The sequence below is a fragment of the Mustela nigripes genome, chromosome 17, assembly GCF_022355385.1.
Source record: "Mustela nigripes isolate SB6536 chromosome 17, MUSNIG.SB6536, whole genome shotgun sequence".
NCBI classification, from domain to species: Eukaryota; Metazoa; Chordata; class Mammalia; order Carnivora; family Mustelidae; genus Mustela; species Mustela nigripes.
The window spans coordinates 6,480,361-6,498,273 of NC_081573.1; the positions used below are offsets into that span (position 1 = coordinate 6,480,361).

Here is a 17,913-nt window from a genome sequence, read left to right on the forward strand (position 1 = left end):
GACGGGGTCGAGGTCAGGCTCCAACAAGTCTTAGCTGCCCACTTTCTGTGATCTGTCTTGACCTGGCTTAGACCTCAACCACAAAGAATTGCTTCCTAAGAAAAGCACCGGGATCGTTAGAAATGAAGACCTGCTCAGGGGTGTGGAGCACTCTTTCTCGTCGCTGTTGTTGGCGGTTGTCCTGTGACTTCTCCCGGATACCGCGGCAAACAGACCCGCGCAACACAGGCACAGCCTCGTGAGCCATTGGCATTGACTTCAGACAAGAACCACGGTGTCTCTGGAGTGAGAGGCTCAGGTCTGAGAGTTCACCCGATGAGCACTGTATCTGAGTTGAGGCAAGTGCTCTCCATCCTTCCAAAGGCATTAAGAGCTCCCCAGTCCCGAGGGAATCTAAGGGTCTGTGTGTGACCCGCCACCACGGAGGTTGTAAAATACCATTGCCATTGACCCTGCAATCTCACTTCTAGGCGTCCGCACAAAGGAACCGAAGGCAGTTCAGACACACCCCTGTGAGCTCGTGGTCTCGGGGGCAGGATTCATTCACAGGGGCCAAAAAGTCTGGAAAAAAGCTAAGTGCCCATCGGCGGAGGAGCGGACAAACAAAAAGGGGCGGTCCCTACAGCGGAATATTATTCAGCCGCGAAAAGAAATGCTGACCCATGCTACTAAGGGATGAACCTCGAAAACGCTAAACTAAAGCGAAAGCAGCAAGACACAAAAGGCAAAGCCTTGCCCGATTCCGTTGATAGGACATCTTGGGACTAGGAACATCCCCAGAACCGGAAAGCAAATTACTGGATGCTCGCGGCGGGGAGGGGAGGGGCTTCCCTCCGTGGTGCCCATGTTCTCAGATGGTGGGTGCTGATTGCTTTTATCTGTGAATTTAGTAAAACCGTCAAATTAAGACACTTTCAAAGGGGTGAGTAGGGCCACCTGGGTGGCTCAGTGAGCCAGCGTCTGCCCTCAGCTCAGGTCGTGATCTCGGGGTCCTGGGATCGAGTCCCACATTGGGCTCCTTGCTCAGCGGGGAGCCTGCTTCTCGAGCTCTGCCTGCCCCTCACCCTCTCTCTCTAACAAAATCTTTTTTTAAAAAGAAGGGGGAATGAGTTGTATGGTATGCGTTGTATCTCAATAAAGCTATTTTTAAAGGTAAAGAGTAACATTCGTTGGACTGTGATCTCTTCTGTTTCTCCAGCTCTGTTCCTCTGGTCTCCAGCCCGTGACCAGTCCCGAATGCGGTTTCGTGGGTGTCTCCAAATCAACAGCCTCATAGAATGGGATGTTTGCATCTAGATGCTTTTTTGTGGCATCTAGTGGGGTGGGTGTCCTCACCTCGCCCGTGCCACCCGATGGCCCGGCTCAGACGACCTGAGAGAAGAATTGAGCTTAATTCGGTGTGACCCCTCTGCTTCAGCACGATCCAGAGTTGGGTTCACAGAATTGCCAGAGCTCCCACTCTGTCCGCCCACAACAAGGCGTTGGAGCGGACAGAACAGCATCATCCTTGTTTGGGGGGCTTTTGCAAAGATCCTGGTGCATGGTACACAAATGAAATTTTGTTTGCGTGTTTTGGTGATTTCATTTTTCCAGGACATGTACAAACATTTAAGATAGAAACGGGCCTCCGTGAAAGGGGTTCCAAGATATCAAGTGGGTGGTCTGTTTGAAGCGAGACTGGAGGGCCAGCCTCCCTGTGGGTCTTATAAATGGTCCAGGCCCAGAAGGAGCTCCCAAGTGGGCTTGAGACTCCTGATCACTGCCCCCCCCCAATCCCCGACAGTCCCAATGCTGTGGTCCAAGGGGTACCCGAGTCTCCAACTCCCCAAGTGGCCCTAACACCCAACCCAGCACGGAGACAGAATGACAGCTGACCATGGGGTCCTCAGCAAGCTTCGTCCACCAACGACATCCGCTCACCTTTCTCTACCAGGGGCTAATCCAACTTAACCAATTCCTAATTCCACTGTCAAGGGCGATAGCCCACTTAGGATCCCAGTCCCCTAGCCAGTCGGCTCAGTGCTGTGACTCACTCGAAGAGCCAACAGAACAGAGCATGGGAAGCGCTCTCTGGGCTCTGAAGGTGGTGACCAAAGCCGGCTCTGCTGTCCCAGGACTCCCCTGCTTTCTGTCCCATGGCTGCTGGAGTCACCAACCCACCCAGATGCGGAGGAGGGGGGCGCGCCCTGGCTCTCATGGGAGCCCCGTCATCATGGGCTGCCATCAGTGCCCCCCACCACCCACCTCAAGCTCACACACTGATGCCCAGGTTCCACGAGCAAAATGGAAACTCGCAGAAACGTTCCATTAAACTCACCCAATGTTTAATGAACAGTGAACCACAGACAAGTCTGCCGAAATCTGCAACTCACTCACCTGGATCTCTCTCTCGCCACCACCCCCCAAGAAGGAAGCCAGGAGCAGGACCACCCCAAATGCCAGAGAGTAGCCAGGGGGCTGGGGGATGCAGGGAAAGGGTGGGGAGAGGAAGGAGCAAGGCAGAGTGCGAAGTTACACTCCTGGGGGGGCACACGTGTGCCACACACACACACACAAACACACACAGGCAAGGACCAGGGGCGTCAGTCTCAGCCTCCACTCAGCGGCCGCAGGGACATCAGGGAAAGACCAGGCGTCCACAAGACATTTCAGTCCTTCCCGTCATGAAGCGTCTGCCAGCAGGGGCTGGGCCAAGGTCACTGGACTGTGCGGAGAAGAGGTGGGGGAGGGGTGAGTTTACAGGGACCAAGACCAGTGGGGACCCCATGATAAAGGAAGACAGACAAGTGAGGGGAAAAATGCAGTCCCAGGGAGAAACTGACGCACGAAGACAACAATGCCCATGAGAGAGAAGCTGTAATCCAACGGGGAAGGTGGGCCAAGACTTCGTTCTTAATAAATTTGGGGGTGGGGATGTGCTGCTGGGCAGCCACTAGCAGGAGAGTACACCTGTCACCTGTGCCCCACGGGGACACAGCTCTCCAGACAAGCTGCCTACTGAAATGGGGTTTGGGGATGCCTGTGCCAGCTGCAAGCCCCAGAAAGACCTCTTCATGGCTCCCAACCCGCAGGACCCACCTGGCCACCAGCTCCCGGGAGCCGGGGGAGGATCTCAAAGCACTGGGAATGGAATGTCCTGCCTGGGTGACATCCCAGTTCACCTGGGGTCTTGGGCTACGGTGCCCAGCTATGCTAATGACATGATTTAAAGCGGGGGAGCCTTGGACCACAAGATAACCGCTCCTGCTTCTGGAGGGGCCAGAGGCCAAGGTCAACCACGGAGGGCGAGCTTCCCTGTGGTGATACTCCGACCATGGGGACAATGAGGAGTCCTGATGCCACCCCATACTTCTGCTCTTCACTGACTTTCACGGCTACCCTGCTGCTATGATCATCGTACCACCCGTGTAACTTGGTGAGTCCCGAGTGTCCTTCTAGCGAATCCCTGAACCCGAGGGTGGTCTCAGGGACCCCAGAAACTGCACACACAAAACATGCAAACAAGACCCAATGCTCCCTCTCTCCTTTCCCCAACGTAAGTCCCATGTTTGCTCATGTGGGAGGAAAGCATCCACTGACGGCCCTCCCTGGAACCCCAGGCAACCCCGGGCTGATGTCAGGGGCCACCTGTCAATTCCCACTTCCAGCTTGAAGAACTGAAAGCCCCGCCCCCACCCTCACAGCTGCCAGCACATAACTGAGTCAGCTCAAGCCGCTTTGGAATTACATAATTCTTGACTTTCTCTGTTTAGCGGAGCTTCATCTCAGAGCTGCACAGGAGGCAAGATGCTGCTCTGTATCGTATTAATTCAATCTTCGTGTTCAAGTTCACAGCCAAGGTGACCTCACTCTGCTCTGCTAAAGAACTCTAGGAAATGGAACGTGAGTTTCAAGCATTTGAAAACCAGTTTTCTGGACCCAAGTTTCCTGGGGACAGGAAATTGGGTCTACTGTTTACTGACGGAAGGCGGGGATGCTCAAAGAGAGAGAATGGGAGAGTGCTTCCAGGCTCTCGGCCGTCAGGAGCCAGAACCTGGTTCTGGAGTGGGCTAGCATGGGGTGTCCAGTTTTGGCAGTTGGGGCTCATCTGGAACACACTGACTTGGAAACGGGAAATCAGGCTCAGGAAGTCCTGAAAAGCAGTTCCGTGATCTAGAGAATAATACAGACAATGCTACCCATTCTGGATGGTATCAGGTTAGAAACGAGTCTTAGGTTCGGGGTATGTGGACCGCAGTGTGTACGAGCCGGGACCCCCTCACCTCTGCCTTCAGGGCACATTAGCCCTGAGCCAAGGCAGCCTTGACAGCGGCTACCAGCTTCAGAAACTTGCTCTCTGTGTCCACGTAGCCATCACCTCTCTGGGGAGTGGAAGAAGAGGGAAGCAGTGAGATCCCAATGCCCAGCCAGCCTGAGAATAAGACGAGAAAGATGGACGGACAAACAGCCAGCCATACCTTCTTGGAGTGAACCAACTTCCCAGCTACCATCACTTCAAAGAAGCCGGTGGCCTGGGGAGTCCCCTCGCCGCACTAGGGAGAGAGATGACGTTGGAGGGGTGGAGCGGCCCACCTGGGGACACCTGCACCTATGGGGTGAAGGGTGGGGCCAGCCCGAGCCACCTGAGATACTGGGATCCCGACCCCCTCAGGGCTGAGGGACACACCAGGAGACCCATCTCTGATTCTCCTCCCCACCACCAAGACTCACGATGTCCAGGCATCCCGGGAACTCATCTTCTAACTTCTTCTTGAGTTGAAGATACTGCAAAGGAGGTGCGGGGGTGAAAACGGGGGTCAACAGGGGCCACGCCGGCTTGCCCTCCTCCCTCATCTCCCAGGGCCACCCTGGGGCTGGCCAGTCTGCTTACCTTGGACTTGTAGCCTCAAGCGCCACTGGTGGGAGGGAGTCCAAGAGAGTGGGTTCCAGGGGAGAGAGGGAGACGGTGGGGATCCAGAAGAGGAAGGAAGTGGGGGGGAGAGGCAGGTGGGTGGCAGACGGAGACACAAAGGGAAATGGAAGGGGGCCCAGAAAGACATGAAGAGGAACGCAGACAGACGACAAAGCCAAAGAGGGGACAGACAGAGGAGAGGACAGACACACAGAAAATGTTGACAACGGCACAGGGACAGGAACAGGAGGCAGACACCCACACACACAGAAAACCGACACCCAACAGAGGAGCCAAGCAACAGAGAGGGGGCGCAGAGCAAGGGAGTGACAAGGAGAGACCACAAGTATGAGACACAGGCGGAAGGAAGGGAAACAGAAAACGGGTTAGGATGAGAACCAGAGAAACAGCATCCCCACCCACAGCCCAAGGAGGTGTCCTGAAAACCTTCACTCCTGGATCCCCAGGTCCTCCCAGCCCTGAGGCTGGAATCCAAACGCCTCCCCAACCCCCACAGCAGGCTATTTCAGGAGTGGAGTCTGGCACAGGCCTCCTGGGGGCCTCAAAATCACTCCTCTCTCTGTTTTCCGGAGGGTGAGGGGACATTTCTAATGGGCCCGGGGCCAGCAGATCTCAGCCTTTCAAAACCAGAAGCTGTCCCAGGGCATTTGACTCACGCTGGGACATGACACACCCCCGGGACATGACCCACCCCCACCCTCCCCTATAACGAAGGCAGAGCTAATACTCTCCTGCAAGCACTCTCTGGGAGGAGAAATGTGCGGAACGTGCATTTACTAGGCGCCCACAGGCAGGCCTGCCTATGCAATTGGGGCGGGGGTGTGTGTGTGTAAGGAGCAGTCAACGAGAAAATGCCCTGTCCACTCGGGACGTTTTCACGCTAGCGAGGAAGCTGGATCAAACATGCACTCCCTTCCGCGGGCCCTACCAAGATCACTCTCTCTCTCTCTCTCTCTCTCTCTCTCTGCAGATGGGGAAACCCAGGCCCGAAAGGGAGGAGGATTACTAACGATGGGCACCCACCGTCTTCATTCCTTTCAAACCCACGCTTCTCGAACCTTCCCGACTCTCGCCGTCCCCACCCCATGACTATTCATGGTACTGGGGGAGGGGAACCCTAAACGTGCAGAGGTTCCGCTCCCGTTACAAAGGTGACCTCCACCCCCAGCTCCGCAAACGGAGCCCCCCCGGAGTCGAGTGTCTTAAATAGCCTCAGACGTGTCTCGGTTCCACCTTCGGAAACCTGAGCTGTCCTGAACGCCACGGACCCGGGAGGTGGACCAACGCCCTTCCTTCGCGCCAGTCCCCTCACACCCACCCCACCCGCAGGGAACCCCTTTTGTCGGGCAGGGAGCCCCCGTGGGTCCAGCCCCCAGCCCCCAGGGCCCAGCACCGTCGGGCCGAGGAGGGGTGCGGGCGGGGGACGCGGAGGGGGCCCCCGGCCATCGTGCTTACCAATAAACGACTCGGATGGCGAGGGCCATGGCTGGGGACCGCAGCATGGGCGGGACGCGGACTGCGACCCACCTGCGGCTGGGACGGACGCACTCGGCGGCTCCCGGACCTCTGCACAAAGGTTGTTACTCCGCTTTCCACGGCGCGAACCAACGCGGGGGGGGGAGCGGGGACGGCGGGGGCCGACGGGCCCCCACGGCGGGAGTGCAGGGACCCTGTGACCCGCCACCCTGAGACCCCACACAGCCCCTTCCCTTCCCCCGCTGGGGTCGGGCCGCGTCCGACAGGAGCCCCAGGGGAAGCCTCTGCGCGACCCCTCCCGGCCCCCCCTCCGGGCCGGAATGGTACAGCCCCGCGGGGCGGGGTTCGGACCGGCGGATCCGTAAAGAAAACGGAATTGCCAAGGAAGGTGGTGGTTTTCCAGTGTGGGCCGGGAGGGGGGGCTCTCGGGCCCCTTTTCTGCCTGGGAGAGGGTGGGAGGACCGAGCCCGAAAGCACTGGGGGTGCGCAGGGGCGCGCCGGGGAGGCCCAGGTTTCCTGCGAGCGCTACAGGGTCGCCGCTGCCTGATGCGAGCAGGGCCGCTGGACTGGGCGCCGCCTGAGCCGCGAGGCGAGGGGGTTCAGGAAAGTGCTGGAAGCGGGCACCTAGCTAAGGGATTAATTAGAGCGTGGGCGCCTCTCCGAGCCTCAGTTTCTCTGTGCGGAAGATGGGTGTAATCGCCTACAGGGATGACTCATTCATTTACCAAATATGTAGTGCGGACCCACCTGCAGCCCTGGATGAAAATGATGAGGGAGCAGGAGGCTGGCTGAGGACAGAGCAAAAGCTGGCGCCTTGCACCCCCCCACACACCCGCTCTCCTCCATAATATGTGTAGCATTCCTCAGGCACCCCTGACTGCCATAAACGATAAACAAATAGTTAACTTGCAGAGATCACAATCCTGCAAGACCGGAATCTCCCTTGCTCTACAAATGTCCTGGAGATCTACAAACAGGGAGGTTACCTTATCAATAGCACAAATTTCCAGAGGCAAATAACTCTCAGTTCCTCAAGCCCTGATGACTCCCTCCCCATCATAAAGGAAACTGGTGGAGGCAGAGGTAGAAGGGAAGGTAAATGATATCAGGATCATAACACCCCACCAAGAATCTCCCAACTATCTTGATGTTAATGGCTGACCTAAGACGACATTGATCAAGCCACAAGGGCAAGCCCCCCCCACCCCGCCCTGCACCTTGTAGGCCCTCTTTAACATATGAAAACTCCGTTGAAACCTCCCTTCCCCTCACCTTCCCCCAACCACAAGGTATATAACCTGCCATCCCTCACAACCCGGGGCAGCAGCTCTTCCTGCCCACGGGTCGTCCCTGTGCTTTAATAAACCACCATTTTGCACCAAAGATGTCTCAAGAATTCTTTCTCGGTCATCGGCTCCGGACCTCAGCCCACCGAACCTCACCTAGGTTCTAGAACTTCATCAAAAATATAGACAAAATCCCTTCCCTACTGAGAGTGATTTAGCCTGCCGGCTGGAGGACATGAGGGGGTTGGTGAGTGGGTATATGGCACTTGTGGAAGGCTCAGTAGAGACCAAATCGGCGGAGATCTTCCTGCCCCCGCTTCTGTCTCTGCCTCCTGGTCCTTGGTCCTCGCTTGCTATAACCCTGGCTCAGGGTGGATGGCAGACAAGGTTCAAGTTCCACTCCCCCTCTGTTGTGTGACTTCTGATCCCCCTGGTCTTGGAAGGATAATAATAAGCCTGGGATATAGAGCACCCAACAGGGCTGTGTGCAATCAATGGCCCCTAAACAGAGATCTTCCAGAGCCGTCAGAACAAAAACCCAAATCTTGGCACCGTCTGCCCTTGTCTGGTCCCATCCTTCCCTCCTTGCCCCATCTCCCAGTGCCCTAGCCACGTCGAATCACCGCAGTCCCATCTCAGACCTCCCCTGCTTTCCTCCTTCTCCGGCTTGGCACGTGCTGGTTTCTACCCTCTCCTGCTGCCCGAGTCTGGCTCATCGACAGTAATCAGCTCCAATGTACTGTCTGTGGCCAGCTAGACCCCCAGACCTGACCTTGACTGCCCACCTGCTGGTACGCATCGACCTTTGTTCCACATTTTCTCTTAAGCTCCTCTTTTCAGCTTGTCTCTTAACTCTGGCAGATGGAAAGCAGAGCCACTCCACCAGCCATAGCAACTGACCTAAAAAGACTTCCAGACCCCCCAGACCACCCTGGGGTGGGGTTAAGCTCCCCAGACTCACACCTGAGCAGATGGTCAGAGGATGGAGTGATCTCTAAAATGACAAGTACAATACTGAAATCTCCACACAAAGAGGAGCACAAGCCTCATTTACACAACAGCCAACGCATGTTCGCTTGTTCGTGTTCCGGCACGTTGCCTTAAAGCGCAAGCGCGATCTTGTGCCAGCCTCTACGTAGGATGAACTACTCATCCTAACCCTACATGAAAGAACCCACTGAGCCTTGCTTGGGAGTCACTTTTGGAAGCCCTTCTCCGTGATCTCCTCTTATTTGCTGCAAATAAACTTGTCCTTGTCCTAGTGTTGTTTCTGACTCATGAGGAGAGAACTCAGGGTGGTTCTGTTACAATATTATAAGGAAAACATTGTGCTTCCGGGGAAAGCTGTGCCTTCTGCATAGTACATCTGTATTTGTTTGTCTGTCATCACTGAGTACATGGCTTAAGCCACTGAGAGTTGGTTCCCGGTTCTAGAGGTCGGAAACTGGGAGATCCAGGGACGCCTGTCTAGCTCAGTCTGTGGAACGTGGGACTCTTGATCTCAAGGTTGTGAGTTTGAGCCCAAAGATGGGTGTACAGGTTACTTAAAAATAAAATCTCCAAAAAAAAAAAAAGAAGAAGAAGAAAGAAAGAAAGAAAATAAAATAAAATCTCCAGGCGCCTGGGTGGTTCAGTTGTTGAGCAAGTGCTTTAGACTGAGGTCGCGTCCCAGGGTTCTGGGATCCAGCCCCGCAACAGGCTCCTTGCTCAGCAGAGCACCTGCTTCTCCCTCGCCTGCTGCTTCCCCTGCTTGCACTCTCTCCGTCTCTCTCTGACAAAAAAATAAATAAAATCTTTTTAAAAGTTTAAAATTTTTTAAAAATTAAAATAAAGTAAAAAATCTAAAAAAAAAAAAAAAAGAAGAAGAAGAAGAAAAGAAAAGAAAGAAGATGGAGATCAAGGTGTCCATAAAGTTGATTCCCTCTGAGGGCTGGGAGAAAGACTTCATGCTTTTTTCCTTGCTTGTGGTGTTTTGCTGGCTATCTTGGTGTTCCTCGTAAAAGCGACACTTGGCTCTCTGCCTTCATCTTTACATGGCATTGTGTGTGTCTCTCTCTCCAAATTTCCCCATTTTATAAGGACATAAATCATGTTGGATTAGAGACACCCCCCCTCAGTCCAGTAGGACCTCATCGTAACTACTTATATCCGCAAAGAACCTATTTCCAAATAAGATCACATCCTGAGGTCCTGGGGGCTAGGACCTCAACATACATGAATCTGGGGCAGGACACCATTCAGCCTAGAACAAATCCTTCCAAGCTGTGGGCTGTTTTATAATCCTGTCCATTGGGGTGCCTGGGTGGCTCAGTGGGTTAAAACCTCTGCCTTTGGCTCAGGTCATGATCCCAGGGTCCTGGGATCGAGACCCGAGTTGGGCTCTCTGCTCAGCAGGGAGCCTGCTTCCTCCTCTCTCTCTCCTGCCTGCCTCTCTGCCTACTTGTGATCTCTGTCTGTCAAATAAATAAAAATTAAAAAAAAATAATCCTGTCCATTTCGGATACGTGGAAGCAATGCACAGTAATTCTCCATGTGGCTTATAAACGACAAACATTAATGGAGGGGAAGGGGACACAAATATTCAGGCCATAGCACCTCCCCAAATGTTCTGCCTCCAATATTGGCTTCAACCTTCCCGATCTGTAAATGTGTCTGTTCTTCGAGCGTCCTCTGAACAGGGGAGGCTCAGCCTCGATCTCACGTTCACTTTTAGATCTGCATGCGTCATGATTTTCCCAAAACTCATCTTGTAACAACCGTCCTCCAGCAAGGTCTCCTGAGCCTGGGTCAGGGTCGGGGTCCCCTCAGTGCTCCCCCTTCTCTGCTGCCGTTACCGCTCTAGTTCTCACAGGTCTGGTGACCCCCGGCTTTCCCAGCACACCCAGCCAGTGGCCGGGCACAGCACAGAAGCTCTGAGTGTTTTGTTGGCCAGGCTCTGGGTTGAGACCTTGCCAGGAGCTTCAGAGAAAAGGAACACCAGCCCCCTCTTCTGCCCTGAGAACAAAGGGGTCTCTTGTCCAGAAGTTGGGGAGGCCGGAAGAATTAGTGGTGGCTTTGGGGGGCTGGGACTCTCCCTCTCTCTCACACACATGCACATAGACCAATGGTAACACACAAGGACTCACCCCCCCACCCGGGTACACAACTGCGCAGCCAACCAAACAGCAACCCAGCCGGAAACACAGTAACACAACAGCCCACACCTCTCCAGTCGGCCACACAATGACACCAAAGGCACACCAGGACCTCTGTAGACCACAGCTGAGCTGGGGCCACCAAATGTGCCAGACCCAAGGGCAGCCACCCCCACATGCACACAGGGGACACACAGCCACACTCCAGACACACAACGCGATCCAGCCAGCGGCTCAGCAGCTCACCCCAAGATCCAGCTCACTGGGGACATATGACTGCAGACAAGGCACATCCTGCAGAATGAGGCCCCAAGCGCCGACACACGTCACAGGGTCACTGAGGCCAGCCGGCGTGGCCTCCCCAACCCCGGCAACACACAACTCCACCCACCCAGGACACAGAAACAAATATGTACTACGTGAGGGGCATCGTGGGCTCTGGGAAAGAAAATAAAGCCAGGAAGGGTGGCGGGCAGGGCTGGGGCAGCGAGTTTTATAAACAGAATGAGGAAGCGGCTATGTCCTTCATGAGAGCATCCTGCCCTTGAAGAGCCAGGAACTGTGATGGTCCCATTTCACAGATGGGCACCCTAAAGGCACTCACCTGAGGCCGGGTGAGCCCAGCGTCAGGCTACGGAACCAGCTACCTATGGGCAAGATGAGAAAAGTGGGGTCAGGTTGAGTGGGGCCCAGGTGGTGTTCTCAGGGACCCCAAAAGCCCTGGGGGTGAAAGAGGCCTGAACTTCTGAGGGTCCAGGACACCCAGCCTCTGCCTGTCCAGACCCCAGGGAAGATGTTGCTCAAGGCTTTGTGTCTGATGTGTCCCTGGAGCATGACATGCCGACCCCTGCCTGTTCTTCGATGTCTTCAACACCGGGTGCAGGCAAGGCCAGCGGCCAGGCCACCTCTGTCTGTCTGTCTGTCTGTCATTCTGCAGGGAGTCAGGGCCTCCCGGAGGCTCCTTTTCATTCCCTCTGCCCCCATCCCCAAGCCCCCCAGATGGGGAGGACCCCGTATCCTCCATTCTTGGGAGCCACATGAGCCGAGGCCCCCTTTTTACTGGGGTTATCGATCTTCTAGGTTATTAGTTTGTAAGAGTTCTTTACATATTCTAGCTCCGAGTCCTTTGCTGGAAATAACGTTTTGCAGACACTTTCCTAGTCGGCGGTGTGCCCTCCCGGACTCACAGTAGCATCTTTTGGAGAGCAAAGGATTTTAATTTTGATGAAGTCCCACTTGGTTTTGCTTTAATCATGCTTTGTCCCTTTTGGGTGTCACACCTAGGGTATCTCTGTCAAACCTAGGGCCACTAAGATTTCCTCCGATGTTTTCTTCCGGAAGTGTTTGTGGGTTTTTTCCTCTACTTTTAGATCTTGTGTTTTCTTTCCCTCATCTGGCATTTTATTTTTTTTTTTTAAGATCTTAATTTATTTGTCAGCGATAGAGAAAGAGCACAAACAGGGGGAGGGGAGGGCAGAGGGAGAAGCAGGATCCCTGCTGAGCAAGGAGCCGGATGGGGGACTGGATGTCCGCACCCTGGAATTGACCTGAGTGAAGGCAAACGCTTAACTGACTGAGCCACCCAGGTGTCCGTGTCTTGCCTGGCTTTTTATCTTGTCCAAACCAATCACTGCCACCAGGCCTCTGAGCAGCGTGGCAGGGGCGGGGTGGGGGGGGGGCAGTGCAAGGAACCGCCCGCGCTAACCTTCTGGGCTTTTGAGCTTGGGAGCTTGGCCCTTGCCTTACAACTGGGAAATTGCCTGATAAACATTTCCCTCCGGTGATATAAAACTTCCCTAAATGATAAGTGGGCTCACCGAGCCTCAGCCCTTTGTACAAAACAATATGGTTCACGCTGACACCTGCTGTCCTTCTGGAAGCCTGGAGTACCCGCCAGGCAGATGGTGCCCACGTACCAGCCCTCCGCCAAAGCCTGCAGCTCCGAGGATCTAGTGGGCTTCCGCGGGCAAAAGCGTTGCGCGCAGGTGACGTCATGTTCGCTGCTGGGAGGGAGCGGCAGATGGATCCCTCCAGACAGCACCTGTCCGATCCACCGTGTGTCCTTACTATGTTGCTGTCATCGGTCAACTAGATATGGACTCTACAGGCCCTTCTGGCGATCCTCAGAACGCGGTGCAGGGGTGTGGGGGTTTGGGGCCCCCATCCCCACAGGGGATCCTCGCCGGACCCTGATGGAGAGGAAAGAATGTGGAAGAAAAAGTCAGTAAGATCCAGAGTTTAACACGTTGTTTGACTGTGTTTGGGCTTGAGGGACCTGACCGGAATCACTCTAGGAAATGAAAATTCTAACTGCGCTAGGTAGGGAGACAAGGGGCCGTTTGCACAGAGTTGGGGTCTAATGCAAATTCCAAATGCCTATCTCCAGCCCCTCATTTCCAGATTTTTGCAACCAACTGTCTACTTGGCACCTACAATTGGGTGTCTAACTGGCACCTGAAACCGCGACTCCAGATTCCCCCCAGGTCCTCCCCTCTTCCTCTGTCCCCTGCAGCCTGTCCCCCTACAGGCCACCAGGGGGCGCCAGACCCACGTCTGGCAGCTCAGAACCCTCCATGGCTCCCGCATTACTTACCTGGTCTAAGCAGAGTCCTCACTGGGGACACAAAGGCGCTCATCTCCAAACTTACCCCCCCCTTACAGAGTTTTTTGGCTTTTTAAAAAAATTTTAAAAGATTTTATTTATTTATTTGACAGACAGAAATCAGTAGTGCCTAAGTAAGTGCCTAAGTAAGTAGGCAGAGAGGCAGGCAGAGAGAGAAGAGGAAGCAGGCTCCCTGCTGAGCAGAGAGCCCAATGCGGGGCTTGATCCCAGGACCCTGAGACCATGACCCAAGCGGAAGGCAGAGCTTTTTGTTCTGAATTAATCATTTTAGAGCGTGCAATTCAGCGACTTTAGTACCTTCAGAGCTTCTTTCTAATTTTTAAAATGATCCTTAAGATTCTTAAGTTTAAAAGATCCTTAAGGGCTCCTGGGCGGCTCAGTCAGCTGAGCACCCAGCTCTTGATTTCAGCTCAGGTCATGATCTCGGGGTCGTGAGACCAAGCCCCACATCAGGCTCCACGCTCCGCTGGGAGTCTGCTTCAGGTGCTCTCTCTCCCTCTTCCCCTCCCCCCCATGGTCATGTTCTCTCTCTCTCTCTCGCTCATAAATAAACCTTTTCAAAAAATGAAAAAAAAATAATAATATGATCCCAAGTAATTATTTCTTCTAGGAAACGACGGCGATGAGGGATGGGAGGTGTGTGTATGTCTTTTTTTTTGGGGGGGGGGGTATTTATTTAACAGAAAGAGAGACAGCGAGAGAGGGAACACAAGCAGGGGGAGTGGGAGAGGGAGAAGCAGGCTTCCCACCCGGATCAAGATACAGATCATTTCCATTTTCCAAGAAGTTGGCTCCTGCATCTTCCTTGCCAGTTTCCGGTAGCCTGACCTGCATCACCACACATCAGTCTGGCGTGTCCTGGGGCTTCAGGTAAATGGAATTGGAGGGCCCGCGTTCTTTATATCCCGATGCACACGGATGATACTCCGATGGGTGGGGAAGGGGACCGATGGATGGGTCAACAGATGGAGAGAGAGACCCACTGATGGATGGAGGGGGTGAACTGATGACCGCTGGCCACTGGGTTTCTGGGTAAGGTCTCCGCCTGGCAATAGGGGAAGACACAGGCAGGGGAACAGTGTGGGATAGTCAGGCTTGAGGCTTGACGCCCCTTGCCCACAGCAAAGTGACAGGGACCTGTACAGCAACTGTCTGCGAGCTTCTGGCCTCATCCCTGCGCACGGGCGGCCGTCCTATCCTCCCGCTGGCTCTCACCCTTTAACCCTGCTCATCCGGCCGCCCCCTCCAAGGTCTGGGACCCCTGCTCACCCCACTCCCTCTCTCCACCTGGTCCAGGCCCAAGTGGGGGTTAGTGACCAGTGTGGACATGTTAATCAAATTTCATCGGCTGACCTGGACCTTCGAGCCTCCAGCCTCAGCTCACTGACCGGCAGACCCCCAGGAGACCCTCTGGGCGGACTTACAGAGACTTCTCGAATCTGCTCCTCCTCATTCGGAAAGCAGCAGCTTCCTCCCACTTGGGTCTAGCTTTTATCCCACTTACTGCAGTGTGGCCCTTTGAGGGGTCCTGAGTAGGGGCGACGCTGGAGTTAGGGTCGCGAGGGAACCACCCCACCCCCCCACGGCTGGCCCCAGGCGCCGGCTCTTGGCGCCTCCTGGCGGCCACCGTTTCTATCGCATCTCCGCACGCTTCCCCCTTGAACTTGGGAGATGCTGCATTTTGACGGTCCAAACCAGTCCCTCAGAGAGGAGGACGTTAACGTTCACTCAGAACCACTGGCGGCGCCACGAGACCCCTCCCCGCACGGTCATCAGGGGCATCCACCCCCTGCCCTGGATCCCCCGCGGCAGGTCTCAGCAAGCGAGCTGACCCCCTCCCTCCCACCTCTGCAGAGCACCTCCATCCATCCAAAAGTTCTGCCTGGAATATCCTTGGTGTTATCCTTGATCTCCCTCTGGCCTTCGCACCCATACCATCTGTGCACTCCACCTTCAAAACCTATCAGGATTCTAGCAGCTTCTACCTCACCGATTCCACACCGGTCTGGCAGCAGCGTCTCCCGCTTGGACTACAGTGGTTGCTTTCTCACTGGGTTCCCTGCTGCATCTCTGGCCCCCTAGAATCTGCTCCCCACCCACAGTCAGAGGGACTCTTCTCACGTGGTCCCTATGGCCCAGCACAATCTGGCTACAGGGTGCATCAGGGAGCTCACCTTCCACGCTCTCTCCTTGGTTCACTTGGTTGCAGGTAGAGGAGTCTCCCTCGCCCTTCGTGAAGTTCCCAACCTCAGGGCCTTTGCACTGACTGTTCCAGGCCCCTGAAAATTTTTCCCTGTGATATCCACAAGCCCCCCCCCCCCACTTTATTCCGGTCTCTGCTCAAATGTCAGCTACCAGGAGAAGACTCAGTATTTTGGCTTAGTACTTAGGTGGCTGAATGGGGCTGGGGACTTTTAAAAATTGTATTATTGCTGTTGAAGGAAAAGGAGGAATCCATCATGGTGCCAGGTTTCTGACCAGGGGGGCTCCTGTGAGTGTCATTCTAGAGTTCAGGTCATGGGACTTTCAATCATCACTCGACATTCCCTGCACCCGACGCCCCAGATTCTGTGGACATGTAGAAAAGATACGGCACAGAGTGGTGCAGGCATACTCAGCTGTCTGTGCTGCTGCCTCACTCAAGAAAGGCTGGGCTCTCCAAGGGGAATGGAGAAAGTCCTGGCTGGACTCAGACTCTCAGCAAGTCTGTGTGGCCTTGGGTAAACCTTTGCCCTCTCTGGGCCACCATCTCGTTTGCTGGCAAATGAACACAGCAAAAATGTCAGCTCTTCACAGTGGTTTACACTCACACAGACCTTAGAAATCTCTTAGTATTTTAAACATGATTTCCCTGAGTATGAAAGCAACACGTGGTTGTGCGGGGCAGGGATCAGAGTCTGGGTGGGGCCCTCAGGAATGACTCCCAGGACAACAGCATGGAACCCCGAGGCCACCACTGCCGGGAGCGCTGGGTGCAAACATGACCGGCCCCAGTCGTGACCCCGGGGGTGTCTTCTGCCACCCCGAGTCTCTGGAGGGGGTCCACCTGCTGGCACCTGCTCTGTGGCGAGGGGAGGAGGTCAGGCGGGCCCACCTGGCGCCTCCACTGTGGGCAACACGGGAGGAATTGAGGAGGTGCAGGAACATGACAGAAGGAGGAAGAACCCCCCACGATCTACCTGCGGGGGCAGAGCCTCCAGCGTCCTCCTCCGCGCACGTGTTTCCAGACAGCTACAAATTGGTGAACATCCTGCGGTGCTCTTGGCCCCTTGAACGGTTCTGGGAGACAGATCCTAAGTGTTTCCCCAGCTCATTGCACTTTCGTCTGAAAGCGGACTCTTCACGAATGGCGGAGCAATGGCCTGAGTATAGACAGCCCACTCGTATATAACCGTGTCCTGCCCTTGCATGTCTGGACTATTTCTGTTTTTAATGTCCCAAACAGCGCAACAGCAGACACCTTTATTTGCATCAAGGGCTCTGTCTGCTTCTGAATTTCCGCTTTTAAAAAGGCTTCACCCATTATGAAAATAGAAGGGGAAAGAATCCCCTGGAATCCCCCCCACCCGAGAGACCCTGGGCACCAAGGGGTTTGGATCCAGTTGGGCTTCTTTGCACAAAGCATCTGCACAGACACAGAGGCTGCTTATCACCTGCACGTCTGCCCCCTCGGTCCCCTTGGTTCGTGGCAGGAGCCATGAGCCGCTTCCTTCCATTCTGCACCGCACTCTACCCCCGAACATCCCTGCACACGGTGCCTCTCCCCCAGCTTCTGGCTGCTTCCTTAGGGCCCTTCCCGAGAGAGCAATTAGTCGGTCAAAAGGTAAGAGCGTTTGTGAGGAGTCTTTGGCACGGACTGCAAGTTTCCACTTAAATTTTTTTTTTTGTTTTTTTCCCTAACATTGTTATAAGAGCAAACACTCAGGGAGCGCTAACTCTGTGCTCTGAACTTTCCCCGGGTGGACTCCCTTAATCCACGTCATAAGGCACAGTGAGGTATCATTATGCCCCTTTTGCAGATGGGGCCTCGGAGGCACAGAAAGCTTGAGTAACCTTCACAAGGTCACGCAGCCAGGAAACCAGCTCCCAAATCCAGGTTCCTGATCATTCTTTCATTTGTTGGTGTCGGGACAGTCAGAAGCAGATCGAGATTTTGCAGTGCCTGGAGCTTTCACCATTTAGGGGAACCCACTGCAGGTTAAAGGATGTTGCAGACTGAAACCTTCAGGTGCAGGGCATGGAAGGAACCCCGGGGACAAATCTGTGGCCCTGACACTTGAGCTCCAACATCGCGCTGAGGTGCCCCCCTCCCCGCCCAGCTATGCTCTTTTCAAAACATGTCACTGTCTTTGTTTTATGAGGCATCCAGGCGTCTGTCCACTTAACCCCCCTATTGTTCTATGTGTTTCAAAGGAAGTTCCAGACCTGAGTGTGGCCTTCAGCTTGCAAATCTTCAGGAGCTCAGAGTTCAGCATTTTTTCT

General features: G+C 54.7%; 1 protein-coding gene across 2 annotated transcripts; it reads right to left on the reverse strand.

Moving 5' to 3' along the window:
* Window positions 1–2,307: 2,307 nt before the first annotated feature.
* SELENOW (selenoprotein W) lies at window positions 2,308–11,095 on the reverse strand. Of its 2 annotated transcripts, none has more exons than XM_059381850.1 (6): window positions 11,055–11,095; window positions 4,871–4,895; window positions 4,711–4,764; window positions 4,458–4,532; window positions 4,263–4,361; window positions 2,308–2,704 (listed from the first exon to the last, which is right to left on the reverse strand). In XM_059381850.1, the coding sequence occupies exons 1-5, from the start codon at window positions 11,078–11,080 to the stop codon at window positions 4,281–4,283; spliced, it is 261 nt and encodes an 86-aa protein (XP_059237833.1). In that variant the 5' UTR covers window positions 11,081–11,095; the 3' UTR covers window positions 2,308–2,704; window positions 4,263–4,280. The 2 variants fall into 2 exon arrangements, with proteins under 2 accessions (XP_059237833.1, XP_059237832.1); XM_059381849.1 differs by lacking the exon at window positions 11,055–11,095 and adding an exon at window positions 6,368–6,620.
* Window positions 11,096–17,913: the final 6,818 nt, after the last annotated feature.